The sequence below is a fragment of the Balaenoptera ricei genome, chromosome 1, assembly GCF_028023285.1.
Source record: "Balaenoptera ricei isolate mBalRic1 chromosome 1, mBalRic1.hap2, whole genome shotgun sequence".
Taxonomy (NCBI): Eukaryota; Metazoa; Chordata; class Mammalia; order Artiodactyla; family Balaenopteridae; genus Balaenoptera; species Balaenoptera ricei.
The window spans coordinates 117,929,636-117,946,646 of record NC_082639.1 but is presented as its reverse complement, the minus strand read 5'-3'; the positions used below and the strand labels follow the sequence as shown (position 1 = coordinate 117,946,646).

Here is a 17,011-nt window from a genome sequence, read left to right as displayed (position 1 = left end):
GGGCATCATAGGTGAAAGTGAAATGATTCAATATCAATTCCTTTCTTCTTTTTCTTTCCCCATCCTCTACCCCCAGTCCCACCCCCAAGCTTGGGAGCATGAGGTTGGGACATGCACTGAGTGTCGCACTTTTATTTAGATAGGGAGGCATGTTGAATGAGTCAGGAGGCCTAGAACTGGAGTCTAGTCCAGCTGGTACAATACCACCTCCCCTTTCAGCTCCCAAAAGAGATATCCAGACACAGACTTTATGATTATTATATTTTTTTCATTGCCAGTGCTGCTCAGCCCTCAGCATAACTTCAATTTTCATGAAATAAACAGTGACTATATAAAATTCCACCTTTCTGAAATTGAAATCTGAGCTCAGGTGAAAGTTTCTTCTTTCCTAAGAAGCTGAGCCTGTGTTCCAGCAAGAGAGACAAGGTTCTCCAAGTGAGGGGAGCTGCACGTGGGTCCTGCCTACAAGTCACAGCAACACCAGCTCACAATGGGGGTCTCAACGGACAGAAGTCAAAAGTCTTAAGACAGTGGGTGACCCAGATGGCCATAGAGTTCAGGCCTACGGTGCTGGAACACAGGCAGGTGTTGGCGCAACCGTCGCAGATAATTGAGGTCAATTCGGGCAAGGCAGAGGCCTGGTCCTTCAGAGCAGCGGGCCACCACTGTTCCCCAGGGATCTACCACCATGCTATGGCCATAACTTGCTCTCTTCTCATGGTGGCGTCCACACTGTGCTGCCGCCACTACGTAGCACTGGCTTTCAATGGCACGGGCCCGCAGCAACACCTGGGGATGGAGGAGATAGGCGTTGACTTAAGTACAGGTAGCAGCTAGTAGGGAAGTGATAGGCCATGGACATTACAGGCCAATCTACCCACTGTGACCATTCTGATAATTGCCTATGAATGATTTACTATGTTAACTATTCTGAGAGGCAACAATCTGGGGAAGTGAATTTTCCCACTAAGTGGGAAGGAGAAGAAAATCTTTTAACTGGTAGAGCCAAGGGAGGAGAATGAGGTAAGAGAAGGCCCTTATGTTCTAAAGAGGTGTCCTCTTACCTCCCAATGGGCTGGGCCTGTAACAGATCCAAATGCTGAAGGGTAGGTAAGTATTTCTGCTCCAGCCTGAACCAATGCCAGAGAGAGTTCAGGGAACCGCATGTCATAGCAGATAGCTAGACCAATCTGGAATGAAAACAGCCTGTTTAGTCCCCCGCCCTGTTTGTCACAGCATCTGGTCATAACCCCGCTACTCCACTCCTTAGGGCTTTCTATCCTCTACTACCACTTCAAAATATTCCTATTCCCCTCCCTCTTGCTCCTCTCCCACCCTCATCCTTTCACAACTCCCACCTTGCCTGCTGGTGTGCTGATAGGAGACTCAAGACTGGGCCCAGGTATGGTAGAGTTGCTTTCATGCATAGGCCCCTGCCCTGGAATCTCTACGTCACACAGATGCGTCTTCCTATACGTGGCCACTACTGACCCTTGAGTAAGAGGGAGAAACAGTACTCAGTGCTGGTGCTCTAGAAGCCCAGCTTAGTTCCTCTCCTCCCAAAGAGGAGATAGCTTATAGGCTAGGAACAGAAATACAAACGCCCCTAAAACCCTTGGCCAAGGAAACAGAGTTGAGAAACAACACAGAATTCTGGAGAATCTTAGGTAGAAGAGCCTGAGAAGAGGCAGGCTGAAGAGTCTCACCCTTGTTGTTCAGAATCACATGACAATTGTAGATTTTCTGAGTCTGCTCCCAGTCTTGGCCACGCTCATGGAAACCACCCAAGGACAGCCAGAGTCCACATTCCCTGAGGGGGAGGGGACACTGACAACTCTTCTCAAGGCTCTACCCTCATATCTGGCAATCCTGGGACATTACCCAGAAAGAAACTACCTCTCCCTCCCCCTTTCCCTGATACCTGGCAAGCTGGGTATATTCTCCCAAAAGGTTCCCACCCAGTGGCTCAGACAGGTGAAGCGTCTCTTCAGGGTTCCGTGCAATGAAGTCAAATGCCTCAGGCAGGAAAGCCAGGCAAGCGCCCAGTCTGGCAGCCTCCCGAATCAGCTCAGCACATGTTATAAAGTTCTGTTTCTTGTCTGGTGTCGATGTTACCTGGCACACAGCCACCAGGGGTAGTTCCCAGGAGGAAGAGGAGACAGCCATGGCTCTGAGTCTGTGAATGGCACAGGCAGGACTCAGACTGACTAGCATGGGGAAACCCAAGTTTAATGATAAGAGGCTAAAATGGGGAGGCAGGAAGGCTGGACTTTCCTTTGATTCTGCTCTTACAGGGCACAGTGACCCATGGCACAATGACCCACTGATCAAATGTTCTGTGATGGCTGGCACCCCAGTGTTTCCCACCATCCATACATTTAACAAACATTTATTGAGCATCTACTATGTGCCAGGCACTGAGAACACAACAAAACATGTTACCTGGGCTGAGCACAAAGTACTGAGAGTCGAGGTATCCGGAGTCCAGGACACAAAAGAAGGGACAGGAGCTGGTGAGGAGGCCTGATGATGAAGCCCAACCTGAAGAAGGTGAGAAATCAGGACACCAACCCCACTCTCAAGCAATACATTTCTAAGATCCTCTGACTTCTCTCTTCATACTGTGAGGCTGAATCAGGGCCCCGCCTGTAAAACCCCCCAAGTCTTCAAAACACTCTGTACCATAAGTAATTATGGGCTACCGGAAGAGCTCATAAAGTGGGAAGATGGAGGAAAGGGCTTTGATCTCACATTAAATTGGAGCCTCTTTCCTCAGTCAAATGTTTCAGCAGTTCACAAGTCATCTCCAAGATACTTCCTTGGTTTTCCCAGCCTCTGTTCTTGACTGTGCACCTGCACAGTTTTATTGACGCAAAGCATATTTCCCCCACCAGAATCTCTGAGGGGAAGTTCACCCTCCCTCGTTCCTCATCACCCAGGGCCCAACCCGCGCCCCACTCTCCAGTTAACCCGTCCTTCCCCGCCTCTCCCAGGGGCAGCGTCTCTGTTGCACAAGTTAAAGCACGGCAGGTGAGAGTCACCGCGGCGGGCGGGAAAGGTAGTAGGTCCTACATGAAGATACGGCCAAAACGATTCGCAGGATCCGAATCGAAGACCGGCCTGGAGGTGGGTGCGCCGGGGGCGAGAGGGCGGTAACTCCGAGACCGGACGTGACGCAGGGAGGGTGGGCTGAGCTACGCAGGCCGGAAGCCCAGCAGGCGGTGAAGATGGCGGAGAACAGCGGTCGCAGCGGCAAGAACAGCGGGAGCGGCGCGGGGAAGGGGACGGTGTCAGCAGAGCAGGTGGGGAGCAGGGAACGCGAAGGAGGACAACCCGGCTGGGTCCGGAGTCGATGTGAGAACAGGGGGAAGCCTGCTCCTGGTGCAGACGTTTACTCCAGTCCCACATTTGCGTGGCCACCCAGAGAGGGGAGGGTCCTTGGAGAAGCTAGCCGAGCCCCCGGGGAGAGAGTAGGCGGATTGGTAGGTGAAAGCCACGCCCCCTCGGGGTGTTGAGTGAGCCTGGGGGAGAGAAAAGCTCTGAGAAGCAGGGTCTGGGAGGATGCGCAAGTCTGAGGAAAGATGGGTGGTCACTTTCCCTATTTTCCTCCGCACCTTCAAACAGGGTATGGCTGGGCAAGGCAGCTCCTAACGAATCCCAGGGGATTAGTCAACGGCTGGGAGTGTAGTCTTACTGGACCCTGAAACCACGTTGAAAATCGTCGTCGCTCTGCAGAGACACGTGACTCACACACTCGAACAGTCTAGTGTTTCATACTGTTTTGATTCGGGAGTCATTACTAGATTGAATTTTTTTTATAGACCAGAAATCCTTTACTAAAAATCCGAGCATGCATTTCCCCTAGTGCCTAGCACCGGGAAACGTTTGATAAATTAATCAGAAAAGCCCCTTGTGGCTTGGGAACCATGGTTTGCTAATAGTGGGGCTAGTGTTTACTAGGGGTGGGAAGAAATCTGCGTAATAGGAAAACGTAGTAAAAACAACAGCTTTTTAAATTATAGTTTTATTTATCAGTTATTTGTTGAACAGTTACTATAGGCAGAGGTATTTGCATAAAGGTCTTTAAAACTGACCCCTACAGTCAAAGAGCTTATAGTCTGGTGGGAAAAATATGACATACAAAATGCTAATGTGAGGCAGAAGTATATCTAAGAGAGATATAAAGTGCTGTGGAATTTTGGGGAGGGAAGTAGAGATAGTTTCTGACTTAGGGGGAAAAAGGCAAGGGAGAAGGAACTTAATACTTTTTGAGGGTCTGCCATGTGTCAGACATTCTGCTGGTTACAGGGAAAAAGATAAATGAAATAGACCTTGTTTTCAAGTTAACACACAGACTCATTTGAGAAAAGACAAACCAAACAGTAAGTTTTTTCTTTTATTGAATTTTACTTTATTTTTTATACAGCAGGTTCTTATTAGTTATCTCTTTTATACATATTAGTGTATATATGTCAATCCCAATCTCCCAATTCATCCCACCACCACCCCTCCCCTGCCACTTTCCCCCTTTGGTGTCCATACGTTTGTTTCTCTACATCTGTGTCTCTGTTTCTGCCCTGCAAACAGGTTCATCTGTACCATTTTTCTAGGTTCCACATATATGCATTAATATACGATATTTGTTTTTCTCTTTCTGACTTACTTCACTCTGTATGACAGTTTCTAGATCCATCCACATCTCTACAAATGACCCAATTTCGTTTCTTTTTATGGCTAAGTAATATTCCATTGTATATATGTACCACATCTTCTTTATCCATTCATCTGTCAATGGGCATTTAGGTTGCTTCCATGACCTGGCTATTGTAAATAGTGCTGCAATGAACATTGGGGTGCATGTGTCTTTTTGAATTATGGTTTTCTCTGGGTATATGCCCAGCAGTGGGATTGCTGGGTGGTATGGTAGTTCTATTTTTAGTTTTTTAAGGAACCTCCATACTGTTCTCCATAGTGGCTGTATCAGTTTACATTCCCACCAACAGTGCAAGAGGGTTCTCTTTTCTCCACATCCTCTCCAGCATTTGTTGTTTGTAGATTTTCTGATGGTGCCCCTTATAACTGGTGTGAGGTGATACCTCATTGTAGTTTTGATTTGCATTTCTCTAATAATTAGTGTTGTTGAGCAGCTTTTCATGTACTTCTTGGCCATCTGTATATCTTCTTTGGAGAAATGTCTATTTAGGTCTTATGCCCATTTTTTGATTGGGTTGCCAAACAGTAAGTTTTACAAGTTTTATAATGTTCCTCACAGGCCTTCTTAATGGCAGCTAGAGGAGGGACCTCTAACTAAGCAGGAGATTATGAGATTGGGGGGTGGGTGGGAAAGGGAAGTGTGGTATAGTGGGGTGACTAAGAGTGTAAGGAGTGCACTGGGTTCAGATAGATCTGTGTTTGAATCACATTTCTACCTTTTACTACCTATATATGACCTCCCATGAGTTACTTCTTTTGGTCTTCTCCTTCTGTGGAAACGTAATGGTGCTTACCTCACTGTATTTCAATTATTAGGCTAGACAACGCATACAAAGTGTTTTGCACAGTGATTGGAATATACTACGTGCTTAATAAGTGTTAATTACTCTGTAAAAAAGATAATCCTTCAGCTCAATTCTAAAGGATGAGAGAAGTTAGTCAAGCAAAGAAGGAAATGGAGGATTTTCTAGATAGAGGGAATAATGTGTTTAAAAACACTGTGGCATGAAACTGCCTGACATGTTTGGGATGCAGGTGGACTTAAAGTTTGGGATGGACTGCAAGACTTGAAAGTGGAGAAAAAGAGATAAAAGAGGAATCTAGGCTGTCCCTCAGGTTTCTGTTTTTGATGGTGCCACAGGGAATGTAGGAAGATGGACAGGTTTGGGGAGAAAATAAGTTTGAATTTGGGTTTCTTGTGGGATATCCAGGTAGAGACCTTTAGTAGGTGGTTTGATTTATAATCTTGAGTTACAGAAAGAAATCTGAGTTGGAGATACAGATTAGAGAATTATAAGTTTATGGATGGTAGACAAAGCCATGGCTGTGGATGAAATCACCTACAGTTTGTACAGAAAGTGAAAAAAGAAGTAAAACAGGAGTGAAACCAATAGTTAAGGGGTGGTAGAGAAAAAGAAGCCCTCAAAAGAGACTGAAGAATTGTGGTAATTGAGTTCTGAGGCTTTCCTTGCTTAACATTCTCTGGCCTTTGTTTGTGTTCTAGAGAGAACACTGGGTAAAAAATATTATATTTATCACTGCTGCAAATTTGAGCCATATAGAGAAGATGGAGGCAAGTGGCACATTGTGCTAGGCACTTTACTTGTTTTATCTTCTGTCACTTAATTACTGCCATTTGAAGTAGCAGTATTGTCCTCAAGATGTTTGAGTTTCAGAGGCTTTAGCTAACTTACCCAGAGTCAGTAACTGGGAGAGCAGAGCTTTTAATTGAGGGACTTGAGCATCAGACAGACCTATTTTTTATACCATAATCCTATTAGAGATATTTGAGCTGAGCCTGAAGGATTGGATAAATTTGAACAGGTGGCAGTAGAAATAGAATATAGGGAATAGGGTAAGAAGAGATCTGAGGAAAGCATAGATTGACATTAAGTGCAGTGACTAGTTTAGCTAAATCATGAGTTATAAGTTAGAAAGATGTAGTCCTTAAAGCAAGCTGAGTCTACATGGCAACGAATTCAGGACTTTTTAATGTAAGCAGTGAGAGAGTCATAGAAGGATATATGTTATACTATTGATTTTTTTTCTTATTACATAAAATTATACACATTCATTTTAGAAAATATAGAAAACACAAGAAGAAGTACAAAATAAGAAATAAATTACCCATGAGCCTACTTTACCCATGATCCTACTATCCAGAGGTAACTATTCTTACCATTTTGAAATACATCCTTTGAGAGGTTTCCCCCCTCCTTTATGTTTTTGTATATGTGTGTGTAGATGGAAAGGGAGGGCATGTATATTTTACATATTTAATTTTATAAAATTAGTATTATACACTATTTGCTGTTTCGTAATCTGCTTTTTTCTCTTAAAAAAAGATTTATTTATTACTTATTTATTTAATTTATTTTAGGCTGCATCGGGTCTTAGTTGCGGCATGCGGGCTCTTTGTTGCGGCACGCGGGCTTCTCTCTAGTTGTGGCATGTGGGTTTTCTCTTCTCTAGTTGTGGCATGCAGCCTCCAGGGCATGTGGGCTGTGTAGTTTGCCGCACATGGGCTCTAGCTGAAGCGCGTGAGCTCAGTAGTTGTGGTGTGCAGGCTTAGTTGCCCCTTGGCATGTGGGATTTTAGTTTCCCTGACCAGGGATTGAACCCCCTGGCCCCTGCATTGTAAGGCGGATTCTTTACCACTGGACCACCAGGAAAGTCCCCATAATCTGCTTTTTAAGCCTAATAATATATCACGAATATTTTTCTATATCACCCAAGTGCTAAAAGAATTAAATTAGCAACAGTGTATAGGATGGATTTGGAGAGTCCAAAAATGGGGAGATAATTTAGAAGACTGTTGCAGTAGTTCAGACAAGAGGTAATGAAGGCCTCAACTAGGGTGATGTCAGTAAGCCTAAGAAAAATTGCTGAGGTAGAGGCAATAAATTTGACAGTTGATGGGATAAGGGTGTGTCCAAAGATGAAACTAGGGTTTCCTACCAGGCTAGAGTCATGTTACTAGCAGAAATAGGAGACAAGAAGAATAGCAGTTTAAAATGGAGTAAAAGAAAATTCAGCTTTGAATGACCCGAGTTTAAGGTATCCATAGGACATTTAGGTGGAGATGTTTTATAATAGTAGCAGGCACTATTTATTGACAATCTGTTATATGCTGGATATTGTCCTAAGTCCTTGATGTAATTAATGAATCCTCTCAACATCCTATGAGGCAGATATCTCCATTTTTTTGGTGAAAAAACTTAGATTCAAAAAAGAAGTAACAACAACAAAAAAGTAACTTGGGAATTCCCTGGCGGTCCAGTGGTTAGAACTCGGTGCTTTCACTGCCATGGTCCAGGTTCAGTCCCTGGTTGGGGAACTAAGATCCTGCAAGCCTCATGGCCTGGCCAAAAAAATCAATAAATAAAGTGAATTGGGAGGTGAGGAAGTGGAGGCAGTGCATGTAGACTAGTCCTAAAATATTTGATGAAGAGAAGGGATGAGAATCATCATTTGATGATGGTCAAATCATCATTTGATAAGGTCGAAGAAATTTTTAGAGTTGAGTATGTTTGTCAGAAAAGGGGGCACTGAAAAGAAGATATTTAGTGCAGCAATAGCCCAGAAAATGCTTTTCCAGATGCATCCAGTCATAATTCTCTACCTCTTTGATTCTTCCATTGAACCCAATAAGAGTAAATATCATGTAGATAAGAAGACCAAAGGACCTTTTGGGGATAAATGTAATGATTGTAGATTTTCCCCAAAGTTATCAAAATTATATGGTATCAATTAAACAAAAAAGAAAGAAAAGAAAATCAAAATAAATCAAGTGGAAATAGTTTGACTTTTTTTTTTTTACAGTTGTGTGTGTGAACTTTTTTCTTTTTAACTTGTTTATCTTATTTATTTTATTTTTGGCTGCACTGGGTCCTCATTGCTGCACACGGGCTTTCTCTAGTTGCAGTGAGAGGGGGCTACTCTTCGTTGCAGTGCCCAGGCTTCTCGTTGCGGTGGCTTCTCTTGTTGCAGAGCACAGACTCCAGGTGCACAGGCTTCAGTAGTTGTGGCTTGCGGGTTCTAGAGTGCAGGCTCAGTAGTTGTGGTGCACGGGCTTAGTTGCTCCGCGGCATGTGGGATCTTCCCGGACCATGGATCGAAACCGCGTCCCTTGCATTGGCAGGCAGATTCTTAACCACTGTGCCACCAGGGAAGCCCTGTTTGTTTTAGAATTAAATGAAATAAAGAGTCTAGCACAGGACTTCCCTGGTGGCGCAGGAAGGAAGACCTAACGCAGCCAAAAAAAAAAAAAAGTCTAGCACAGTACCTGCCACATAGTAGGGCTCCTTTACTTTGCAAATTGTGGAAGGAAGGCAGGTTATTGTAGGACTATGAAAGATATAGATATTTTAAAAGAGGTTGTATTTGCATATTTTAAATTTCCAAAGAAAACAATAAAGATTAAAAGGCAGGCTGCATGGTGGAAAATAAGGAACACAATACATGAAAATAGAAAAAGTTTTCTATCAAAAAATGTAAGGAATTGCTATATGCTTACATGTGAGCCCATAGAAGGAGTTAACATGGGAGTTGGGGATGGCAAGAAATGCTTCCTAGAAGAATCTAAGTTGAAACCTGAAGAAAGAGTTAGAGTTAGAGGGGTGGCCCAGTGGTTGAGAATCCGCCTGCCAATGCAGGGGACACAGGTTCCATCCCTGGTCCGGGAAGATCCCACAGGCTGCGGAGCAACTAAGCCCGTGAGGCACAACTACTGAGCCCGCGCGCCACAACTAAAGCCCATGCTCCTAGAGCCCGTGCTCCACAACAAGAGAAGCCACCACAATGAGAAGCCCGTGCATCACAACGAAGAGTAGCCCCTGCTCGCTGCAACTAGAGAAAAGCCCTCACGCAGCAAGGGAGACCCAACACAGCCAAAAAAAGCCTAACACTTAAAAAAAAAAGTTAAAAAAAAAAAAAAGAATTAAGAGTTAGGCAGAGAAAAATGCAATGAGAGAGGTTTGGGTAAGTGTGCCAGGTAAGGTGTGGATTCTATGCAAATGCCTGAAGGTAAATGAATAGGGGAACTACAAGTGGTTCTACTGGGCAATAGTGCTGACTGTAAGAGGTGGGAGAAGGACTGATTGGGAGAGGTCAGGAAGGACCATGTCTTATAGGACTTCCTTCTGCTGTCTTCAGGAGTTTGGATTTTATCCCATGAGCAGTGGGAACCATTGAAGGTTTAGGCATAGGAATAATATGGTTAGATTTAAATTTAAGGTTACTTATGCTGAAGTGTGGGGAATGGATTGAAGGGGGCCGGCCGATCTGGAGGCAGGTGTGGAACTCAGCTAGGAAGTTCCAGTAGTACAGGTGAGAGAGGATAGTGGATGGATTTGAGGTATTTAGTATTAACAGATAGATATGATTTAGAGATTAATTGGGTGTGGATAGTGAGTTGAGGATGATTCCAAGGTTTCTGGAATTAAGATCTCTTCCTGCTCTAAAAATTATTAAATTAACAAAGATAATATAAGCTATCATTAGGTACAATCATGACATTGCTGGTAGCACTGTAAAGTCATCTGGTCATCTTGGAGAACTTTATAGCAACATGCAGTAGAAACTATAATAATGTTAATACCCTTTTGACTCATTAATCTTACTTTGGAGAATATGATTCAAGAGAAATGGCTGTAAAATTTTTCTACTATTTGTCCAGATACTTAATGCTATTTATTACAGAAAAATTGGAAATAACCTAAATGTCCCAACAAGAGAAGAATAGCTTTAAAAAATATATAAATAGGGTGTAAATACTATATAGCCCTTAAAAATTAGAAAACCATGTTCTGTGGGTGAACAGATAAAATGTCACACACACACACAGGAGAATATTATTCATCTGTAAAAAAGGAGGAAATTCTGCTATTTGTGACAAAATGGAGGAACCCTGAGGGCATTAGGTTAAGTGAAAATAAGTCAATGAAAGACAAATACTGTATGATCTCACTTATATGTGGAATAAAAAACCAAAAACTTAACTCATAGAAACAGAGGAGATTGGTGGTTGCTTGGAGGGGGAGGTGGGGGAATGATTAGAGGGGGTGAAAGGGTACAAACTTGGAGTTATAAGATGAACAAATTCTGGGGATCTAATGTATAGCATGGTGACTATGGTTAGCAATACCGTACTGTATACTTGAAAGTTGCTATGAGAATAGATCTTTTTTTTTTTAATTTATTTATTTGATTTTTGGCTGCATTGGTTCCTCATTGCTGCGCGGGCTTTCTCTGGTTGCGGCGAGCAGGGGCTACTCTTCGTTGCAGTGCGTGGGCTTCTCATTGCGGTGGCTTCTCTTTTGCGGAGCATGGGCTCTAGGCGCACGGGCTTCAGTAGTTGTGGCACGTGGGCTCAGTAGTTGTGCCTCACAGACTCTAGAGCGCAGGCTCAGTAGTTGTGGCACAAGGGCTTAGTTGCTCCGTGGCATGTGGGATCTTCCCGGACCAGGGCTCGAACCCGTGTCTCCTGCATTGGCAGGCGGATTCTTACCCACTGTGCCACCAGGGAAGCCCCGAGAATAGATCTTAAAAGTTCTCATCACAAACAGGAACTGTGAGGTGATGGATGTATTAACTAACATTATTGTGGTAATCATTTCCATATATATATAAAATCATAATGTTGTATATCTTAAACTTATACAATGCTATATGTCAATTATATCTTTTTTAATATAAATTCATTTATTTATTTATTTTTGGCTGCATTGGGTTTTGGGGTTTTTTTAAATTTATTTTATTTATTTATTTTTGGCTGCACTGGGTCTTCATTGCTGCATGCAGGCTTTCTCTAGTTGCAGCGAGTGGGGTCTACTCTTCGTTTCGGTGCGCGGGCTTCTCATTGCAGTGGCCTCTCGTTGCAGAGCACAGGCTCTAGGCGTAGCTTCAGTAGTTGTGGCACGTGGGCTCAGTAGTTGTGGCTCGCGGGCTCTAGAGCGCAGGCTCAGCAGTTGTGGTACATGGACTTAGTTGCTCCATGGCATGTGAGATCTTCCCGGACCAGGGCCTGAACCCGTGTCCCTTGCATTGGCAGGCGGATTCTTAACCACTGTGCCACCAGGGAAGCCCTGCATTGGGTTTTGTTGCTGCGTGCAGGCTTTCTCTAGTTGCGGCGAGGGGGGGCTACTCTTTGTTGTGGTGCACGGGCTTCTCATTGCGGTGGCTTCTCTTGTTGCGGAGCATGGGCTCTAGGCACGTGGGCTTCAGTAGTTGTGGCACTCGGGCTCAGTAGTTGTGGCTCACAGGCTCTAGAGTGCAGGCTCAGTAGTTGCGGCACACGGGCTTAGTTGCTCTGCGGCATGTGGGATCTTCCCAGAACAGGGCTTGAACCCGTGTCCCCTGCATTGGCAAGTGGATTCTTTTTTTTTTTTAACATCTTTATTGGAGTATAATTGCTTTATGTTGTTGTGTTAGTTTCTGCTGTTAACAAAGTGAATCAGCTATACATATACGTATATCCCCATATCCCCTCCCTCTTGTGTCTCCCTCCCATCCTCCCTATCCCACCCCTCTAGGTGGTCACAAAGCACAGAGCTGATCTCCCTGTGCTATGCGGCTGCTTCCCACTAGCTATCTATTTTACATTTGGTAGTGTATATATGTCAGTGCTACTCTCTCACTTCGTCCCAGCTTACCCTTCCCCCTCCCCGTGTCCTCAAGTCCATTCTCTATGTCTGGCAGGCGGATTCGTAACCACTGGGAACAACAACAAAAAAAAGATGATCGTGTCTTGTGTAAAGTTATTTGTACATGCCAAATATGAGAATGTAAAGAGCTCTGTATAGTTGTAAGGCTTGAAACTACTTTAGAATAGGAAAAATAGGGAATTCCCTGGTGGTCCAGTGGTTAGGACTCCACGCTTCCACTGCAGGGGTCACGGGTTCCATCCCTGGTCAGGGAAACTAAGATCCCACATGCTGTGCCGCACTGCCAAAAGAAAAAAAAAGGAAAAATAGTTGGTATTTTAATTGGATTCTTTTTCAGCAGGGATGTTTATATGTTAGATGATTTAATAGGGTTGAGAGAGTCAACAGTGACCTGGCCATCCCTACGCATGCCAGACTGCTTTAGGAGAACACGAAATAAGGGAAAGGGAAGGTAAATTAGGTCAAGCCATAGGGGAGAAAACCACTAGTAAGTTGTATTTTAGGAGGAAGAATGTGGGAATAGAGCATAGCCTCTCTGTCTTCATTACCTGGCAGACACCAGAGATGGCAGGTTAATATCAGCTTATTTTGTGTTTAACTAAAAGTTAGTTGTCAGCTGCTAAGAGATTTCATTTCCTTCAAGTGCATCAGTGGCTGAAATTTTCCATAACAACTGTGGATAACTCATACACTTAAATATATTTACTTTAGTTTGGTGTTGTAATAAACTCTATAACTGGACCAAGAGGAAATAGGGGTTGTTAATTAGCAAAAGTATTTGAAGAAAAGTTGTAATTAAAATCTTTTTGCCTATAGTTGTGTTAAATTGGTGGTTGAAAAGTAGATTCCTACTAATTACTAAGGAAAATAAGTTCAGGCCTCAGAAATTTTAGACATTTAAGCTGAGTTCATTAATGTGTGTTAAATATGACATACTTGAAGAAGAGTGGATGTCATTTGGGTGCTAGGAGAACATCTAGAATCTAGTTTAGTTGTGGAATTTTCTTAGATGAAAGTATTTTGATCTGTAACACTGACAGTGGAGAAAATGCTAATTATAAATGGAATAGTTTTGATATAGGCAATGAAGGTGAAGGAGAAACAGCTTGTAGATGAGTGAGATTTCCAAGGCGTTTGCTGAAATGAGTGGATGAAGCAGATTGAGATGAAAGGATGATGGATGGGAGAAGGAAACAAGTTGCTGGAATGACAAGTTCCTAGTCAAATTTATTCCGTCATTTATTGGGCAGTAGAAGGGCTGTAGGGGTGGTACAGGACAGTCATTTGGAGTATATTAGCTGTATTAGCTGTATATGAATCTTGCAGAGAGAAAGAGCTAGAGATAAGGGATCCTAGTAAAGATGAGGTGGTTAGTCAGTGATGGCAGTGAGACCTGAGATGACATAAATGAGAGTGAGAGATTTGGCAGTGGTTTGAATGAATGGGCTCACTGCTCTCAGTGGACCAGGAGGGTCCAAGGGACACTTTGGGTTTGGAGAGAAGGTCATAATAGTAATTAATGTACTTCACTGCTTACAAAGCCGTTTCACATTAATTCATTCACGTGATACAACAGCCCTATGAAGTAGGTATCATCTGCCTTTTACAGGTGAGAAAACTAAGGCTCAGAGAGATTAACCCAGTGGTTCTCAGTTCTGGCTGCACATCAGAATTTCATGGGAGATCTTTTCTTAAATACTGAGGCCTGGGCCTCACTCCCAGTGATTGTGTAATTGTTCTGAGGCTAGTACTATTTACGTTTTAAAAATGGTCCCCTGATGATTCTAATGTGTAGCCAGGGTTGAATGAACAGGGCTAAAAGTCTGTCAGAGTTCATAAAACCAATATGTGGCAGAGACAAAACTTGAAACCTGGTCTTTTGTCTTTCACCTGATATTTCTTTCCAGATACAGTCATCAGAGCCCTATACTAGAAGTGATGCTGGTGGTGGTATTAGTACCCTGTCTGATTTTCACACTGTTTTAATTCTCTGCTCAGTTTCTGGGGAACAAGAAGCTGGTGGTAATCACTTCTCTGGGCCTTTATGTGTGTTATTATGCTTCTTTTGTACCATTACCCACCCCACCCCCACCCCCAGTTTCTCATCCTTCAGGCTTCAGTTAAGGCATTATCTCTCAGGAAGCCTGTATCAGTTAGGGTTTAGAGGCTACAGGTACAGGCTTTGGGCAACTTATTTATTATTTTTTTTAAAAGAGTGTTTTAGAAGGATGGTGGTAGGTCACAGAATTGAACACAGTGAAAAGGAACATTAAACAACTAGGCCACACAGAGTTCGATAACTAGGGCAGCTTTGGGGATTTCAGGAATAGGAATGGAGGATCATCTTTATAGGACAACTATAGGTGTCTTAGCTCCAGCTGCCTTCTGTACCTGTTTGTCTCTACCCAAAATTCAATTCCTATAGTATAGAATATAGGTCACTGCCCATGTGGTCAAAGAGCAAGGGTCCTGTGATTAGGAGCCTCACAAGAACCCCAGTGAATTAGGAGGGGCACTTGCCTAATGGGAGGGATGCTGGGAAGACCCAAACAAGAGTTACTCGTTACATGGGGCTTCCCTGGTGGCGCAGTGGTTAAGAATCCGCCTGCCAATGCAAGGGACACGGGTTCAGGCCCTGGTCTGGGAAGATCCCACATGCCGCAGAGCAACTAAGCCCGTGCACCACAACTACTGAGCCTACGCTCTAGAGCCTGCGAGCCACAACTACTGAGCCCACGTGCCACAACTACTGAAGCCTGCGCGCCTAGAGCCTGTGCTCCACAACAAGAGAAGCCACCGTAATGAGAAGCCCACGCACCGCAATGAAGAGTAGCCCCCGCTCTCCTCAACTAGAGAAAGCCCGCGTGCAGCAACAAAGAGCCAACACGGCCAAAAATAAATAAATAAGTAAAATAAAAAAAAAAAAAAGTTACTCGTTACAAAGCCTTTCCTGACAGCCCTCTTTACCTGCGAGTTTAAGCTCCACTGTAGGTGCTCCAGTAGCTCTCCACACCCATTCCTATGTAACAAATGCCTAATCCTCACCAAAGGAAGCTGCAAGGTGGCCTAGCAAATACCTCACTCACACCTAGTAGGCACTCAGTGTTGGGTGAATGGAATTCCAGACAGACTTAATTTAGAAACTGCAAACAACTGTGTTCTACTCCTTTTCCAAGATAGGTGTCTACTACTGCATCTTTGTAAAGCCTGCTATCCTGCGTTGACCCTCTGCCATTTCCACTGTCCCCTTCCTCACCTTTATCTCCTTCTCACCTTCTTAGGTAATTGCTGGCTTCAACCGCCTTCGGCAGGAACAGCGGGGCCTGGCATCCAAAGCAGCTGAGCTGGAGATGGAGTTGAATGAGCACAGGTGGGGGAGCCGGGAGACGCAAGCACAAGGAGAGTTGGATGGGCCACTTGGTTTTGGGGGGCGGGTAATGGGCCATTTTGTAAGAGGGTTGCAGCAGAGCGGGACTGAATTCTCAGATCCTGCCTTGTCCTCCTACCCCAGCCTAGTGATCGATACTCTGAAGGAGGTAGATGAAACCCGCAAGTGCTACCGCATGGTTGGAGGGGTACTGGTGGAGCGCACTGTCAAAGAGGTGCTGCCTGCCTTGGAGAACAACAAGGAGCAGGTGAGCAAGAATCCCTGTGTAGATGCCCTGGGCAACCAAGGAGTAAGGAAAGGGAGGCCAGGGCTTTAGGGAATGTGGGGGAGGAAAGTGTGGGTAGGAACTCCTGTTGAAGGCAGCATAAATAGCCTATTAGCCCATGCTCTTTAGCTATGCTACGTCTAACTCCTTAGACAAAGGAGTTGCTGACTCTGCCTATTTTCTGGCTGAATTGGGGGAGGGGAGGTGGTTAGAGTGGAGTTTCTCACAGTGTAGTCCATGGCTACGTGCATCCAAATCACCTGGAGGACTAATTTAAAATGCAGCTTCCCAGACCCTGTCCTGTACCCACTGATTGAGAACCTTTGGGGATGGGAGCCATGAAGTGGCATTTTAAAAATAAGCAGCCCAGGTGATTCTTATGTATACTACAGTTTATAAACCTTGTTTTTAAGACAGGAATACTTTTTGTGTCTGGGCTCTACTATTAATACTTGGTTAAAGTTGAGGTTAGAGGTATCATCACTCCTTCACTTCCCCCAACCATAGTCCGTAACGGATGGGGGAAGGGAGTCCTGAAATCCTTACATAATCCCTGTCGTTTGCCCTCTAGATACAGAAGATCATTGAGACACTGACACAGCAGCTTCAGGCAAAGGGAAAAGAACTAAATGAATTCCGGGAAAAGCACAACATTCGTCTCATGGGGGAAGACGAGAAGCCAGCAGCCAAGGAAAACTCAGAAGGGGCTGGGGCTAAGTCCAGCTCAGCTGGAGTGTTGGTCTCCTAGAGACCAAGGCCTTTGCATTTTTTCCCACTTCTTCTAATTTCTCTTTATTGTTATTATTTTCTCTGCTATTGTAATATTTTTTTTTGTTAATTAAATGTTTTGTTCAGAATGCTTAGCTCTAGCCTGAAGCTTTCACCCAGTATTAGGGGTAGAATTTGCATGGGGCATGGGCAAGCATATGATTTGTGGTTTTGGGTCCATCTGGTTAATGGCTAACAATATCAAACTAGGTC

At 44.1% G+C, this 17,011-nt stretch overlaps 2 protein-coding genes across 4 annotated transcripts; one reads left to right on the top strand and one right to left on the bottom strand.

The window, feature by feature from the left end:
* Window positions 1–247: 247 nt before the first annotated feature.
* On the bottom strand, window positions 248–3,155 carry NIT1 (nitrilase 1). Of its 3 annotated transcripts, none has more exons than XM_059934849.1 (7): window positions 3,073–3,155; window positions 2,443–2,541; window positions 1,922–2,176; window positions 1,707–1,810; window positions 1,359–1,492; window positions 1,065–1,190; window positions 248–789 (listed from the first exon to the last, which is right to left on the bottom strand). In XM_059934849.1, coding segments are annotated over exons 1-7 (987 nt in total). In that variant the 5' UTR covers window positions 3,075–3,155; the 3' UTR covers window positions 248–522. The 3 variants fall into 3 exon arrangements, with proteins under 3 accessions (XP_059790832.1, XP_059790840.1, XP_059790825.1); XM_059934857.1 differs by having other exon boundaries at window positions 3,042–3,119; XM_059934842.1 differs by lacking the exon at window positions 3,073–3,155 and adding an exon at window positions 2,752–3,013.
* Window positions 3,156–3,193: 38 nt separating this feature from the next.
* Window positions 3,194–16,893, top strand: PFDN2 (prefoldin subunit 2). Its single transcript, XM_059934807.1, has 4 exons — window positions 3,194–3,302; window positions 15,659–15,747; window positions 15,889–16,012; window positions 16,602–16,893. Exons 1-4 carry the CDS (start codon window positions 3,228–3,230, stop codon window positions 16,776–16,778), a joined length of 465 nt encoding a protein of 154 aa, XP_059790790.1. The 5' UTR covers window positions 3,194–3,227; the 3' UTR covers window positions 16,779–16,893.
* Window positions 16,894–17,011: the final 118 nt, after the last annotated feature.

What these genes read in the sequence shown, in the direction of transcription:
- NIT1 (XM_059934842.1), bottom strand. Translation starts at nt 2,804, where the DNA reads ATGACTTGTGAACTGCTGAAACATTTGACTGAGGAAAGAGGCTCCAAT. An exon ending in GTACTTTGTGCTCAGCCCAG is followed by an intron (nt 2,177 to 2,442) that starts GTAACATGTTTT and finishes TGCCATTCACAG; the next exon opens with ACTCAGAGCCATGGCTGTCT. An exon ending in TGTGATTCTGAACAACAAGG is followed by an intron (nt 1,493 to 1,706) that starts GTGAGACTCTTC and finishes CTCTTACTCAAG; the next exon opens with GGTCAGTAGTGGCCACGTAT.
- PFDN2 (XM_059934807.1), top strand. Translation starts at nt 3,228, where the DNA reads ATGGCGGAGAACAGCGGTCGCAGCGGCAAGAACAGCGGGAGCGGCGCG. An exon ending in ATGGAGTTGAATGAGCACAG is followed by an intron (nt 15,748 to 15,888) that starts GTGGGGGAGCCG and finishes CTCCTACCCCAG; the next exon opens with CCTAGTGATCGATACTCTGA. An exon ending in TGGAGAACAACAAGGAGCAG is followed by an intron (nt 16,013 to 16,601) that starts GTGAGCAAGAAT and finishes TTTGCCCTCTAG; the next exon opens with ATACAGAAGATCATTGAGAC.